A 16,679-nucleotide genomic window follows, 5' to 3' on the forward strand; every position below is an offset into this window, starting at 1 on the left:
ACAACTGTTCATGCAAATAGAAACAAATCAAAATATATCAGCAAATCCTCTTTGGTACAAAACAATGCAATTGATTTGAGCTCTGTGAGACTACCAATTTAAATTGCCAGAGAATCCACATGTGTGTTTATAGAAGGTGAGTTTACAGAGAGTCATCTCAGCATAAATCAAAGTGAAGATTTTTTTTTAAAGGGGTGAATAACCCATCATTTTTCCAGCACAATCATGTAATTCACTGCATACATGTAATATGCAGCAGCTGTGTGGCTGTGATATTCTCCTTTTTCTGCCCATCCTACTTCTGCACCTTGGGCACCTGCAAACTACTGCAGACCTGCCTTGCAGACTGTTTGCCCTAATCTAAGCTGCTCTTTTAGAAAGTCAACAACTAAAACATTACTTCTAGAAGAAGGCTGGCCAAAGAGAAATAACACAGGAACAGAGTGTTCAGTGAACAGAAGAATTTTCAGTGAACAGAAGAATTTTACTACTCCTCTGACAGTTCAGGTTTCACATATGGACATGCCCTAAATACATTTCAAAAGGACTCATTCAAATTACTCTTTTTTCTTCAGCTGTTCTGTTTGTAGAACCCAACTCATTCTAAAAAACAGTTATCAAGAAATCTAACTTGCTAAACACAAGAGAATTGTTTTTAACGGTTATTTCTCTTCTGTAATTTCTACAGCAAAGTGACTAAAACTAGGGCAAGTATAATACATTAATGATACCCTGAGATGGTTTCTCTTCTGTTTTTATTAGTCTCTCTCCCAGTGTTGTAAATCAAGACCTTCATTCCTCTTGTTTTTTTCACCATTACCCAGAGCACTATTTCATTCAATAGAGAACACAGCTGGGATTTTAAACTGAGTTCTATCATAATCCATTTTTCAATTCAGTGACCAAAGTGAAAAATTAATTGCCTGTAACCCTTGTGCTAATCACATATGAAGAATGAATACACATGAAAGGCAACTTAACTGGAATTTATGAATGAAAATACATAGAGTAATTAAACCTAACATGACCGATTATTTGTAGTGATATTGTCAGTTGATAAATTTAATAGCTATAAAAGCAAGCAAGTTCTGATCCTCTTCTGCTGCACAAGCATGGCAGGGAAAGGGGAACAGAACTGGAATGATAAGGTGTCCCAGTCATATCAGGGAGTTTTCTGAGCTACCAGATCAGAGTGTTAACTACTCTAAAACAGAACCACCAGCATTTCACACTACTGCAAAGTTCTGCAGAAAACCAATTCAGTTAATAAATTCTGCAGAGTGTTCTGTCTGAAAGAACCATGTTCTGCTCCCAGAAAGTAATTAAATTATAAATGACAAATTCTCTATTGCAAGAATGGGTAGTACAAACAAATGAGAAAGGCTACACTGGGAAGAAGACACAAGGGAAGGCAGAAAGATGAATTTGGAGAGAATCTTGGAAGACATTTCACATAACTGGAAAAGTAATATGTCCCGAACAGTGGAACTGCACAGACCCAAAATTACCACCAGCCACCGTTCCAGATGCAAAAAATGCCAGTTGTTTCCACAATCAAAAATTCCAAGTATAGACTAAGGCATAAATAAGGTATGAGGAGCCTGTGGGGCTCCAATCGATCCCAGGCACAGTTTTCCTTGCCTGAGATAAGAAGCAACAAGGTAATATTTTGCAGATTATAACAGGGATATGTATTTAATAATGTGAATTCCCATCTAACGAACAAAACTAGTAGTTTTACTTTTTTCTACTTTCTTCACTGAATCTTTGGTAAACATCATCCTAAATGTTAATAACTTCCTACACACTACCAAGTACTATACCTCAGGCACCTCTCAGATGGCATCCTTCAGTCTTCTGAATATCAAAACTTATAATCCTCTAGGGAAAGCTGTGAGTGTTCCAGCTAGAAAAAGAGAATGGAGAGGAACATTAAAATTCAAAGCATACACAGCCTCAGCCTTTAAGATCAATACTTTCAGGATGTGCAATTCAAAAGCAACTTTCACTGTCTAGAATTGAGTACAGTCTTTCTGTAAGGAAAGTGGCCTTTCCTCTAGTCTTTCTTAGAGCTTCACATCCTGCCATCTGAATGTCCTGCACCTGCTGCCCTTGAGGAATACTTTCCACAAACTCAGGAACACATATAATTTCAAAAAAGCTGAAGAAAGACGAGGAGGAAAGTAACTGTACCAAAATTCCTTCAATATGAAGAGCAAGCCAAAGGCATGTATTAGTGTTTGCTTACTTTCCTGAATAACACACAGTTTTTATGTTCAATGATCCTAATGGTCTTTTCCAACTTAAATGACTCTATGATGCTATAATCATTCTGGCAAATAGAAGTAGTAAAGTACAATCATTTTTATAAACACAACAGCTCTTTTTTTAAAAGACAAAATACTAAAGTGACCATATAAACAAACACAGAACAGCTGAAGTGTCCAAAGACCTAAGTTATTGAAAACAGGGCTGTACAGCAAATTTTTCAGTGGTGTAGCAGCCAGCACAGCTGACATGACCTTTAAACTTCATATAAGAATTATAAAAGAAAAAATAGGTTTTAACTGAATAGTCAAAAAAGAAAAGTACACTACTTTGACTGCTTATTTAAACCATGTGTGGATTGTTTAACTCAGTAACACTGAAGTATTACAATGCAGCAAAATCTGAAGAATTTCCATATTTTTCTCTTTTCCAAAAAGACTGCAATTCTGGGCAAATGGGTGAGGTCATAGAAAACTTATTCTGATGATTCAGTGGGATACTAAGCAAATGGGTTTGCAGTGCTTTCCAATGGTGGTTTCAGAACATATCACTCTCTCCATCAATGATCACCATTCTAGTTCTGTTAAGACAATTCACCTTACCCTTCAAGAGACAGAAAAACACAGCATATTAAGTTGGTATTGTCAACTAAGGAAGCAAAACCACTTCTGATCAATCTACCTGTGCCACAGACATCTTTTCACTAAAAATCCTTTCTTTAGGATTTTTCCTTCTCAGAGACAGAAAGCAAACAATGGTGATCTGCTGCTGTGGAATGCAACAGGACCACCTGTGATTGGCCCATCTGGATGTTTATAATTAATGGCCAATCAAGGACCGAGCTATCTCAGACACAGTCCAAGAGAGCTGCCTTTGTTATCATTCTTTTCTATTCTTAGCTTAGCTAGCTTCTGAGGAAACCTTTTCCTTTCTTTTTCTTTTTAGTATAGCTATAATGTAATATAGATACATATCATAAAATAATAAATCAAGCCTTCTGATGATGGAGTCAACATTCTTGTCTCTTCCTTCACCTGAAAACCCCTGTGACCACGGTCACACACCTGCTCTTGTAAACACCCATACATCAATACTGATGCCTGCCCCTTGGAAATCCTACACCATCCAGAGACTGGTAGAGAACAAATTCAACCTTTAAGAGGTCCAAACTCTCTGGCCCATACACAGGAAAAACAAAACAAAACAAAAAACAACCACAAGCAGCAGTGAGAGCAAGCAGAGGAAGGATGAAGACCTGCAGGGAAAAGCATTCCTTCTACAATAATTAAGGCACATGCATCAAAGAATTACAAGATATTCAAACAGCCCCATGCTGCATTTAGTAGTTTTACCCTAACAAATCAATCTTCCCTAAACTTCAGCACTCCTTTCTCTTCCAAAGCTCCAGCACTGCATGCCTCACTTAAATGTACACCATGTACAGTGTGTAAATCATTAAACTAATACTGCACTGATTTTATTTAGCCATATAGAATTAAGGCAGCAAAACATCTTTAATAACAGGAAATTTGCAAGAATTATTTATTCTTACAAAAAAATAAATAAATTAAGGAGGCACTTCCACCTGTTGTATACATATGCTGTGCCAGAACAGTTCTAAAATCATTTGCACCAAGAGTTTATTTCTATTTCAGACAGCTGGATACATGTCCATTATATAAACTGTGATTGGTACCTAAGAAAATTCTTTGCATTAGAATGTTTGAGACATACTATTGTCTTTCTATTTAACTACTTTAAGTCATCAAATCGGTTTAAAAGATTAGTTTATAAACTTAAGGATAAGACTTTTGGTTTAAATGGAAAACTTTATATCCACATAAATCCTTCTGTTATAGTGAAATACTCCTTAATGCTGGAAATTACCAGGAAAAATACAGGCCAGACAGAAAATGCTCATTACATCCTAGGTTTGAGATACATGCTAAAATTGCCAAAAAGCGTTTTTTAAAAATAATATATTATTTCACTCTTTATGATTTTGTGATGAACACTAATTCCCAATAACATAGTATTTCGCAACTAAAATTTATTTCCTCGTTGCTCCATTAGTTTTTTCACATCCTAGAAAAGTGCTAAAATTAAAAATTTGCAAATGAATAAAACTAGCAATGATCTAGCTAGCACTGGAAGAACATATTATTTTGGTAGGGAATGGTGCACCATTCCTAAATGGAAAAAAGAAAAACAGTAGTTTCCTTATGTAAACACAGTGTACCTAAAGATTTCAAAGGTAAGCAATTCAAAAGAAATCACACTGTCCATGCAAATGATTATGACAAACTAATACATCAAAACAGAGTTTGCTCTTTTTGCCTGATGAAATGTCAGTCTTTCTATACATATTTTTGTCACAGTCTTATGACACAGCAAAATAAACAGTAGGTTTTGTGCACTCTCAAGAAATCTTAGAATGAAGTGTCACTCTGCCACATCCACTGCACAGTTAGGCTATGCCACTGCTTTAATCTAAATTATCAGTGGAGTTCAGGAATTATTTGTTCAAATATCACTAAAATAAAAAGCACTTAAGCAGGCAGTATTTCTTCCTTTATTTTAATCAGATATAACACTGGTTTGGAAATATTAGACAAAGTACTTTAGTATCCAAAAGTATTTATTGGCAGAATGCATGTTGCCCTTTCCAGAAAAAGTCTTGTTCATTTAAGTTAATCTTGAGGAGCCAATACCACGTTCTTAGTTTACACAGAACACATGAGGCATTAAAGAATTTCAGTTACATCATTTCTTATCCTTTCGGTGGGTTTATTTGGGGGGCTTTATTTGTTTTTCTTGTGTCATTTAGAAACAAACTGAAGGCAATAACATATTTTTGATTAATTCTTGAAAATACAAACCACCAGAATACAGATTAGATTAAGGGGGGAAGGGTGTAGGAGATCAAAATAAAATTCATATTCAATCTACTTTCTGAAAATAACTTAAATGTCCCAAAAGCCACTATTTCCTCCCCCTTGATGTAGCAAGCTTTTTTTTTTCTAGTTCACATATCTGATTTTACAGAGTTGCCCAAATTATAGTCCAGATCATCACAAAACTTATTCTGTTGCATAAACAGGCTCTGTATTTTATACTGGGTACCTAAGAAACATTTCTTCCACCCTAATTATGCTTGCTTTGTCTTGCAAACTAGTAAAAAATGCATATTCATAATGGAAATGACAATCTATTAATAATGCCTGAAAACAAGCAGGTTTTCTACATAATTCAAGCTTATATTAAATAATTACCACCTCAGTGGTTTCATCAATAATTTTCCCAATTTGCTCTAAGTAAATAAGAACAGAGTCACAATGAACCTCAGAGTGAACTCACAAAACATGATATAAGCATTATTTCTGTTAGGTCAATAATGAAATTATTTAAAAATTCTGATTTTAAATGTGTCTTAATACAAAAATAAAATAGCATTGGACAAAAAGATTGTACTCTTTGCTTTACTAAGGTAGTTACTTCTTTGGCAGGAGTTACTAAACTATTCCACTCCACTCCACTATTCCTGAGCCCCAGCCAAGGTTTAGGGGAAAGCAAGGGTTCTATGACCTATGTAGGAGTCAAAAAAAACCCATTTGACTGCCTCCATGGTTCTGGGTAACACATTGTGCTGTGGTGAGAGAGGTGAGACTCTGCCCTCCTCAGATATTCTGGCAAGACTGACATAAAAAAGTGAGAAAAATCAAAGTGAAACACAGGCAACTACCACTTCACAGAGTTCAGCTTAATACAAGATTCAAGAGATACTAAAAGATGCTTTTGTAGACAGAAGAAATGTTCTCTTGCAAACATGGCCAGGATCAGAACACCTTTAAAAGACAGGGTGGAAAATTACAGAGCATTTGGTGCCTTTTATACCACATAAAGAAAATAGCTTAACTGTGAAAAGCTGCAACACAAAATTTGAGCTAAATATCTTTCAAACTGCTCACTGAGATCCAGGCAGCCAACATACATAAATCTCCACTGCAGCCAGATGCCATCTTTGTTCTTGTGATGATCCACGTTTGGAGGGAGGTAGAAGCACCAAGAACCCCCGGGGATGTCTTGAAACAGCCACTACTTTGGTCCTCACAACAGCCCCTGCTGCTCCAGAGCCCCTCACAGAGTGACAGGAGGCTGGCTTTGGGAGCTGTGGAGTCCTTTACCCTGGGACCACTTAGGGCAACTTTCACCAAGTTGATCACAAATAAAGTTGTTTGTTGCAGTGTGATGCCATTTCCTGTTTCCTATCCCAGGTGTGCCAACCTCTGCTTTCCCCTGTCCCTGGGCTTAAAAGGAGACGGGACCATACGGTCTGGATTCTACTGGGAGCTGTTACCACATTCAGAGGTCTGTCATCCTGGAATAAAACTCTGGATTACAACTCTACAGCAGAATCCTCTCCTTTTTCTCTTCACTGTCACCTGAACCTTTTCCACCAGAGGTAAACTGAGTTCCTACTATGCCTGGATTTGTTCCAAGTGCCCAGCTGCAGCACCCAGCCAGCCAGAGGGATCTCTGAGGGGAAACACCACAGCTGCCGCCTTTGGCCCAGCAGCAAGGGTCAGACGGGCCTAGGCACGTCCCACCCAGAAATACTGGGATTAATATTCCATAGTTGTTGATCTTTTGTTTACCACTAAACTTCAGAGAATAGCACTGCATTATTAAGTACTGCTCTCCCTTTAAAGTCCTCCAATGTTGTCACCTTATTGCAGGGTTCCATACTGCTGTCTCCTTACCACAAAAGTTTCATACCTTCTTGGTGTTTCTCATGGGCAGTTCCTCAGAGCCCTGACTCTTTCTTCTTCACAAAGCAGCCAACTGACTCCAGTTCCCTTCCTAACCACCCACCCCACTCTTTTATGGCCCTCTTCTTCTCATTGCTTACAGCTGTGGCCTGTTAGGTCAGGCCTGTTCCTTATCTTTGATAATTGGCCCAGCAGCAACTCCTTAGGGGTAAGATTACTTTTTACATTATCTTTATTTTCTTATATTCTATCTCCTTACACTCCAGTGTATGAAAAGCCTTCTAATTTCTTTAAATTTTTACTTTGAATGGGAAAGCTACTCATTTATCGATTACCACATTACTTCAAACAATGCTGCTAATCAAAAATATATTTCAAATAATTAACTTTAACTCACACTTTAACCATAAAGCCAAACCCTGAGTATTTAAACACAGATTTTAATCTCATTTCACATAAGTAGCTATTAGTTACATTCTGAAACTTCTTTTAATTGTCAGTAACCATAAAAAGCTGTTGATTCATAAAACTCCACATTAAATGTAGGGATTTTTTTCCATTTCTCTGGGTACAGATAATGTATCTTTTCAGATAGCAATATTTCATTTTGATATATTTACTAACATTCTTAATTATGACTGTTGATATGTTGGAAAATAGTAACTCAACATTACTTACATTAAACTTGTTGTGTGCAAAACTATTTTACATAGAAAATTATTTAAATTCACACTCAATAACTGGTTAAAAAGACTAAAAATACTGAATATATAAATAATTTTAAAGATATTTTGCATTTTATTTAATTATTTAATTAACTTAATTAATTATCTTAGTTATCTTTAATTACTTATCTTCTTTCCTTCTAGTCACTCCTTTTCCAAGTGTGTATTTTAAGTATTGGAAAACATTTCCACTTAAACCCACATCACTTTAAGTTAGATGCATGGACAAACTGAAGGGATCATGAGCTCTTTCTTGCAAAAAAGTAGAATTTTGAACCAACTGGATAAGTTGTGAAGATGAAATTGGATTTTCACTTTGACAGCTCCAAAAAAGGTTTAAATTTGGCCTTTTTTCAAAAAGAAAATACAACATTTAGAAGCTAACAGAAGTACACTATATTAATTTCATTCCAGAATGGCATCACAACACATCCTGACAGTGGCTGCCATGGATACAGAACTAGACCATTAAGATTTACCCATGGCAATTCTCTGTTCTAGCCTGGCTCCTTATTCACAGGAGCTTCTGCTTCTGCCTGTGGTTTTACTAAGTCAAAATAAATCATCCTTTCAGGCAATGCTTCACTTTCTCTCAGAGTCTCTTCAGAAACAAAACTGTGGATTTAGTATTCAGAGAAAATAATGGACAACATTATCTTCTACTTTTTTAAATCACATCTCTGCCGGATTAATTTATCAAAAGGAAAACACTTGGAAACAGATTTAAAGTTTGACTGCAAACCTGTTTTTTTGAGTATATTAATACACTTTTCCCACATGCCTGGGAGACTTTTTCCTCTTTTCATTGGGATCTTTGAGAATTGAAATATTTTTCTCATTCCATAAAAATGTTCAAGAATGTCAAGTGTGAGAAAAACTCTGCCACTCCTCAATGTTGTCAGTGAAATAATCACTAAGCTCAAACACAAGCTGCTCAACTAATTTAGAGCCTCAATACAGTGAATTTAAAGAAAAAGCTTTCAAAGTACTGAAAAACCCCTTAGATTTAATGTAAACTATAAAATTATGGGAATAAAAAAAATTGAAAACCTGGACTTGTTTGGGAAAACAGAAGTCAGTCAAAACACCTCAAGAAAAAATTCAGCAAAGTAAATATAAAATAAAACCACAAAAAATTCAAACTGTTACAGTCTTCTGATTAATAATAAACTAGTTTCTTGTGAGACTGGCAAGGTCATTGCTATCTTCAGGCCATCAGCTATAGTCAATTAGAATAATGAGGTTTATTTTATATTACTACCAAATTACCATCTGACTTCACAGAAGAATTAAGATTTTAAGCCACAAAACCATAAAATGAAATAACAAGGCTGAAGGCTGTATGAGTAGAACAACATCTTTATGTCTTTATATCCTCTTTGTGGCATTATATCTTTGACATATCTCAATGTATCAGCATTCAGAAGATTTTCTTCTGAATACACCTTCAGATAAAATAAAAAACCAGGTTCATGGTCAGCTGTGTAATTTAAGGCATATTTTACCTAAACTACCACCTGAGAAAGAGGTTGTAGCATTCCAGTGATAAAGCCATAGACAAACATGTAACTAACTGGAAACTACACAGATGAAGTCTGGTGATTTTGAAGACAAAGTTGGCTTCCAGGATGTGTGCACACAGTTTCACTCATTTCATTTGAAAAAAGATGACAGTTTTATACAACTGTAGTAACAAGCCTTTGTGCACTATCATCTTAGCTTTTCAGAGCACTCACTGTTGCTGTCATTTAAGCCATGATATTAATTACTCACCTGCTGAAAGGAGCAGGACATAACTTCCAGCAGGTTCATTTATCATGGTTGGGAAAACAATATTACAACTTGATCCTGATCTCATTGAAGAAATCTCAGCTCATGGCAGGAGACTAGACTAGAAGACCTTCAAGGGTCTCTTCCAACCCAAATTATTCTATTTTTCTATTAACTTATTTTCTCATCTTCCTGAAAGTTAGGCAACAAATATGCAAAGCAATCTCAAAATGAAGTATCTAATCCACACACTGAGTTCACAGTTGTTTTAAGGGACAAGCCAAAAAGTCTCTGGTCAGTTTTAAGGCATTCTACTGCTGGCACAAACCAAAATCTTTATTATTTTGCAAAACTATGCTTTCAAGATTTTTCCTCTAGATCTTATAAAAAGGAAATAAAAGACAGGGGGACTTTATTAGTTTGCAATCTATAATTGCATATTATTTTGGAATTTGATTTGCATTTTCATTAGATTAAAAAAATCCAAGAACCCCATTCTTCCAGTCTAAACTTACTTTTTTAGAAAATTTGTCATGTTTGTTGCAAAGTCATAGAATGGTTTGGGTTGGAAGAGACCTTAAAGATCATCTAGGTCCCAATCACCTGCCAGGGACAGGGATGCCACTCTCTAGACCAGTTTGCTCAGGGCCCCATCCAACCTGGCCTTGAACATTTCCAGGTATGGGGCAACCAGAACTTCTCTGGGCAACCTGTTCCAGTGCTTCACCACCTTCTGAGTAAATAATTTCTTCCTAACATCGAAAATAAACCTGTTCTCTTGCAGTTTAAAACCTTTTGCTCCTTGTACCTTGTCCTGTCACTACATGCTCTTGTAAGAAGCCTCTCTCCCACCTTCTTACAAGCCCCATTGAGGTATTGGAAGGCTGCTAGAAGGTCTCCCTGGAACTCTGCCTTCTCATTGCTGCACAGCCCCAGCTCTCAGCCTGCCTTCATAGGAAAGGTGCTCCATCCTTCTGATCATCTTTGTGGCCCTCCTCTGGATCTGCTCTAATAGGTCCACAAATGTGGAAGGTTTCTCTAAAGCAAGTCAGAATGTTTTACAGTGGAATGCAACAGAAATTTAACTAGAAAGCTCATCACTATTTCTCCTGATAGAAACAAAATGCTCTAGAAACAAACATGGAAAGGGACATACAATAGTGAGGTGTGATTGGAAATGGGGTCAACCTCACTCAGATAAGCCTTAGATTTTCAACTTTCACAACCATCAAGATGCTTTTATTTAACACAACAATTACTCCTTTCTAGAGTATTAAGAGTCAAAAATACATAAACATGTTTTTGAAATTACTTCAAATCTGCATATAGACTACATCAGATAGGAATATACAGTACTGTAGTCTACAATCTTGACAATTGGGCCTTTTCACATCTATGACTGAAGCATAAAAAAAACCACATAAAAATACTAAGTATTATTTCTTAATAGTGTATAGTCTTGCATAACTGAGGTGATCAGTTATGTGTCTACATGGCATTTCCAGTGAAAAACTATTTATATATTTCAATAAAAGCACAGAAAGTTTATACATCTCTACAGGACCTGCAATAGCCCTTCAACTTCCTCTGTGAAATAGCTTTCATGAAGTTAAAAGGCTGTGACTACCAGCAGTTAAGTAAACATATACCTTCTAAAAATGGCCTTCAGTAGCCACAGGGTGGCAGAACTATACTTCAATATAACTTGTACTTCCAGGACAGTGACAGTATTTCAAAGAGTGGGTTTTTCCCCCCTTAGAGCATAATTAAAATAATGTAAAATACTTGCTCAGTGTCCAGTGGGTGCTTTCAAAACCAGAAATCAGAAAGAAAAAAAATGTCTGTACATAAAAGTACAACTACACAACAGTCTATAAACACCAAAACACTGCAACAGGTTACTGACCTCCATGTTTCTATTTTGAAAAAATATTCAAGTCATAGAGTAACTGATCACTAAAATCCCAGTCATTTTTCCCCCATATAGAATCAAAGAATTACAGAATGGATTGGGCTAGAAGGGCCCTTAAGGATCATTTAGTTCCAAACCCCCTCTCCCATGGGCAGAGTCCACTAGACCAGGTGGCTCAAAGTCCCATTCAACCTGGCCTTGAACACCTTCAGGAATGGAGCATCCACAGTTTCTCTGGGCAACCTGTTCAAATACGTCTCTGCCCTCTGAATAAAGAATTGCTCTCTGGCATCTAACCTAAACCTTGTAAAACCTTGATTCCCCTTCTTCTATCATTACCTGCCTGTGTAAGTCAATCTCCCTCTTTTTATAAAGCCTCTTACTCTAAGGCCACTGTGAGGCCAGGCTCCAAGTTGTTCTCCAGGCTGAACAATCCCAGCTGGCTCAGCCAGTCTCTGCAGGAAAGGTGCTCCAGCCCTTTGACAACCTTTGTGATCCCTCCCTGGACCCTTTCTAACAAGTCATCATTCCTTGTATTAAGGACCTCAAAACTAGACACATAATTGGCTTATGGACTTTCCTCTACTCTTTCAATGTAAGAGAACAAAGATATTTGCAAACTCCTTCCTGTTATGAGAAAAGGGCATCAAAAGATTTCTGACAGCTTTAAGCAAATTGGGCAGAGTGTGATTCACCTTGATAATGAAATACATTTGGATGAGGCCAAGAGGGAGATGTCAAGTGGGAAAGAAGTAGGAAGAGGAAATAAAAACAGAATGGAGGAAGCTGGTGATGAAGACCAACTACAGTTATTTCCTGGGTTTCCTCTTTTGCAAAGGGGAAGTGGAAACAGGGAAACAGTACACAGTACTAAAATCAGATAAGTATCTGAGAAAATAGAGTAGAAATAATGGATTTTTCTACAGTGCAATCGTAGGAAGAGAAGCCAGAGGTCATCAGGGAACAATTCTAATTGCTGGACAAGAAGACTGAATGCTCAGGAGAGCAGACTGTGAAAGCACACAGAACAAAGGCAAAGAGACAAGGGCAGGGAAGATCCTGGGCTAAAATGTGTGCATGACAAAACCATCAGATTTAGAAGAATGCAAATAAAAGAATCAATGTCTATTAAAGTCCATTCCATCTAGATTTTGGACTAGAAATCAAGATCACCAAGTTTTGCACCTTTTTTTTTTGTGGAGAAACAGCTGCAGAACATTTGCTTTCCCTTTCTGCTGACTGTGATGGATCATAGTGAATAATTCCTGACAGTTTACTTATCTTAGTGCTAATGGTTCCAATCATGCTGCTCTTCCATTCAGTTGGTACAGCTCTTCAAGATTTTTTTAGTTAGTTTACCTTTGAAAAAGTGTCAAAGGGTTACATGCTCATGAAACTAAGAATGCTAGAAAAGGCAAAAACCTATGTGCTCCAATACCAAAACTGAAGTCCCTTACAATCAGCTTACTACAAGGAAAAGCACAGGTATTCCTAATTCCATCACTTCTTAAAACATGAATGTTTGAACTCCCTTAGGGCCCTTTTTCTACACTTGAATTGCATCAAAACTTCTAAAAGCCTGACTAATGCCATTCCAGCATAAACTCTTGTATTACAGGGATGCCTGTGTTACTGCTTAGCTTTAAGGTGCTTCAAGTATAAAAGGAATTTCTACATGTAGCTTTTCATAATTGACTTAGAAGTTTAAGTAGGAGTGACAGGACCTGAAGTTAGCTAGAGCTCTGAAGTGAATCCATCTAATTTAGACCTTTTCCTTACAAGGGACTCAGATCAATTGAAACACTTCTTTACTAAAAAGATATATTTGATTTAAGCATTAAAGAAATCTAGATTGAAAGAGAAAATCAAAACTAATTAGATGACCAGGATAAATAATATTTACAGATAAATTCTATTTGTGGGTGAGAAGCAGTGGGAGAGAGTGGAGAGGGTTGCCCTTCTCCAAGTTCTATTATACAGTGCAATTACAAAAGCCATAAGCAGTGAAGCCTGCACAGTCACCTCTGCTTCTAACTCTTTACCCTGTTTTACACTGCCTTCTGCAGATTTAAAAAAAAAAAAAAATTGTATTTTAGGAAAGATAGAATTTCCATCATGTCCATATTTTGTTACTGTAAGACCATGATTTCTTATATTCACCAGCAGCAACATGGTTACACAGTCACTGCTACCTCTATAACCTAGACAAGTACACAGATAAGCCTGGTCTGGGATAAGCAAAGTGGCACTGAAAATGTCAGATGGATTTTCTGACCCATAAACAAAAATCTGCAGGAGCTTTGCTATACACACACAGGACTGTACAAACCTTACCTGGACAAAGGAGAAAGCTCTTACCATATTAGAAGGAAAAATGCTCTCAGCTCAAGAGGGATATCAATTGGCAGACTTACTCAAGGAACTGTGGCCTTCTCCCTGCTCCCTGTGAGTACAATCTGCTAGAGTGTGAGCTTTTGAAGCACTAGGACAGTTGGGAATGGTACAGTTCCTACCAGAGGAAGCTGTGGTTCACACACCTGCTGGGAACACAAGGGGAAACATCAGGACACCCAACCTCACATGCTGGAAAACAGCTGAATGCCCTGACCAAGCTGATGATAGAGTTAGTGGATTCTTTTCTCCAAGGATTTATCCAGAATCCAGATTTCATATTATAGTATCTTACTGAAATAGGAGATCTCCTTTTTTCTCTCATCCTTTACTCAACAAATTTCATTTCTAATACAGACTTTATTCAATCCACCAGACCAGCTACCTAGAAAATGTTCTGATATTGACCACTGTCATTAAAACCCAGTGTCAATACAACAAATAAAAATTCCCTCAGAGCAGAAGGGACAAATCAGACAGGGAGGGGAGGTGACAGGAAATACAGTCTAAAAAATCTCACAGTGAAGATGCATATATTTGTAGCATGAGTCATACTTTGACATCATCTTAAGAAATTCAGTTTAAGGAAATGCTTTTTTCCTAAAGAAAAATATCGCCTCTAATTAAGCTCTATCATATAGGTTAATAGAGAAACATGTAAGTTCTTGCTTGGAAACATCAGATTTTTAAATGTACTCTATTCTCTGCTTTTCAGAGACAATCCAAGAAATCATACTTTAAATCCTTTGGGTACACACAGATTCAAAGACAGACTCAGATCCATTTTTAGGCAAATGTTGCATCAATACTTCTTAGTTTATTTAAACAAATGAAAAAACCAAAACAAAACCACAAAACAAAAAAAAAACAAAAAACAAAAAAAAACCCAACCAAACAAACCAAAAGCTACATTTCAAAACAGAAGTAAAAACTTTTTTTTAAACAAGTTGCTGTTTAAATTCCCAGGGGAACCTATGAAAGACTGCATAAGGCTACAGTTAGGTGCTTACTTGCAGAAGTGAAGAATTTAATACTTGTACACTTCTGATTTTATCAGTTAAATTGACATCTTGTTCTTCCCTTTATATACATGCAAGCAACTTGTTGAGTTGTTGTTCTGAACATCTATCACTACCAGGACATTGAACTGGTGAGTTCAGCAAGTCTCTAGGGTTTGTGACTACTGCTCCTAGAACCAAACATCAGATGATTTGTTAAGACAGACCTACATGCCTCACTGAAATTTGTGAATTGAATGCAATCACTAGAATCCCACCCTATTTGAGAAAGCTAAACAGTGCCAAGCAGGAGGAAAAAAAATAAAAAAGGCATTTGTTTCCTTGTTTCTAAAATAACATTTATTTTTTAATTTTAGGGGCAATAATTACCTTGTTAAAAACATGAAGTGCTACAAATAGCTACTTATATTTCAAGTTAAAACACTGTTTTTTCTATAACTTAATGGGCACACATTAACAGACATGGAATTCCTGTTGAACACTAGAAAATGCTATTTATTGTGAGGAATTGTTAAACATCAGAACAGGTTGCCCAGAGAGCTTGTGGAGTCTTCATTCTTAGAGATATTCAAAATACCTCTGGACACCATCCTGGACAATCTGATCTAGCTGACCCTGCTTTGACTAAATTATGTCAAGAGGTCCTTTCCAACCTAGACAATTCTGTTCTTTGTGAGATTCTCAGTGGCACAGCTGAGAAGACTACGAATGTACAGCATGCATGCAACAGCATATTAGTCCCATATGACCTATTTATTCCACATTCCAATCTTCTTGAAGACATTTTATCTCATAAAGGGAAACAGAAGGGGCAAAAGGGGGAAATTCTATCAAAACCATAGCAAATACACATGCCTCCACATCTCTGTTAGGTGTCCCAGTCGGGCACATTTATGAGTTTCAGTCTTTTCCATTTATTGGTACTGCCTTTAAACTCCCGTCTAGAAATAATACCAATCCAAACCAAATGTACTGTAGCACTAAACACTTCTTTTGTCATAAGCGCGTAGTTTTTCCTTTTTGGTTTTTTTTGGGTTTTTTTTAGGATAGGAAAACTTGGTGGCAATACATGTGCAACTATTGTATATGAAGTTTGGTGATTATTTCACTTGACAACCAAAAATAATACTTTGTAAGCAATACAAGCATGCACTTTTAAAAAACTTTTCCAATTAAACTCAAATAAGACGTGAATTCAGTTGATAATATACAGAAATTTACTGTTATTTCAGACCCTGTAGAGTATCTAAGACATCTTCCTGGGTAGATAAGAAAGAGGACATAGGACACACAGGACATCCAGTCCCCTCTGCATCAGTATCTCAAGTGGCACTAGACATTCCTATTCCAGAGAGTAAGCTGAGCCCTGAATGACTCCTGACAAAGAGCAAAAGAATTTATTTCCCTTAACTAAGTTCCATTGAGGGTATTTTCAAAGTTTTCCAACAGATGGTCATCAACCAAGAAAAACCCAAGCAATTTAAAACATCTTGAATAAATTTCCATCAATCAATAAAATTTTTGCTTTTAAATGTAATGCTTCTGATAATCAAATGTTAAGGCAACGAATTAGAATGCACCAGAATTGAGTCACACTAAGAAGCCTTCTGGAAAGATAATTCTGCTAACTATGATGTCTGGGAAAGCCACTGCTCTTAGAGGTCACAGTGGACATCTCCATCAAAACCACACTGCCAGGTAGAGAAGAAAATCAAAACAAAATGAAACCATGAATTACCAAAGGGACAACAGTGGCCTATTACTGTTACTACCAAATCCCAGAAAACAATGAATATTTTCCTGGATATGGTAGCAACAAAACTTT

General features: G+C 36.7%; 1 protein-coding gene across 3 annotated transcripts in view; it reads right to left on the reverse strand.

The window, feature by feature from the left end:
- KLHL32 (kelch like family member 32) overlaps positions 1 to 16,679 on the reverse strand; it is a 123,122-nt gene that overhangs the window by 94,453 nt on the left and 11,990 nt on the right. For 2 of the 3 annotated variants that reach the window (XM_077174730.1, XM_077174732.1), the window contains exon 2: positions 1,824 to 1,906. In XM_077174730.1, the coding sequence (XP_077030845.1) occupies positions 1,824 to 1,846 (23 nt within the window). In that variant the 5' untranslated portion in view covers positions 1,847 to 1,906. Of the gene's footprint in view, positions 1 to 1,823; positions 1,907 to 13,858; positions 13,912 to 16,679 lie in introns of those variants that run through there. The other variant, XM_077174731.1, reaches the window with a different exon arrangement.

The sequence above is a fragment of the Agelaius phoeniceus genome, chromosome 3 (assembly GCF_051311805.1).
Source record: "Agelaius phoeniceus isolate bAgePho1 chromosome 3, bAgePho1.hap1, whole genome shotgun sequence".
In the NCBI taxonomy this organism is placed as follows: domain Eukaryota; kingdom Metazoa; phylum Chordata; class Aves; order Passeriformes; family Icteridae; genus Agelaius; species Agelaius phoeniceus.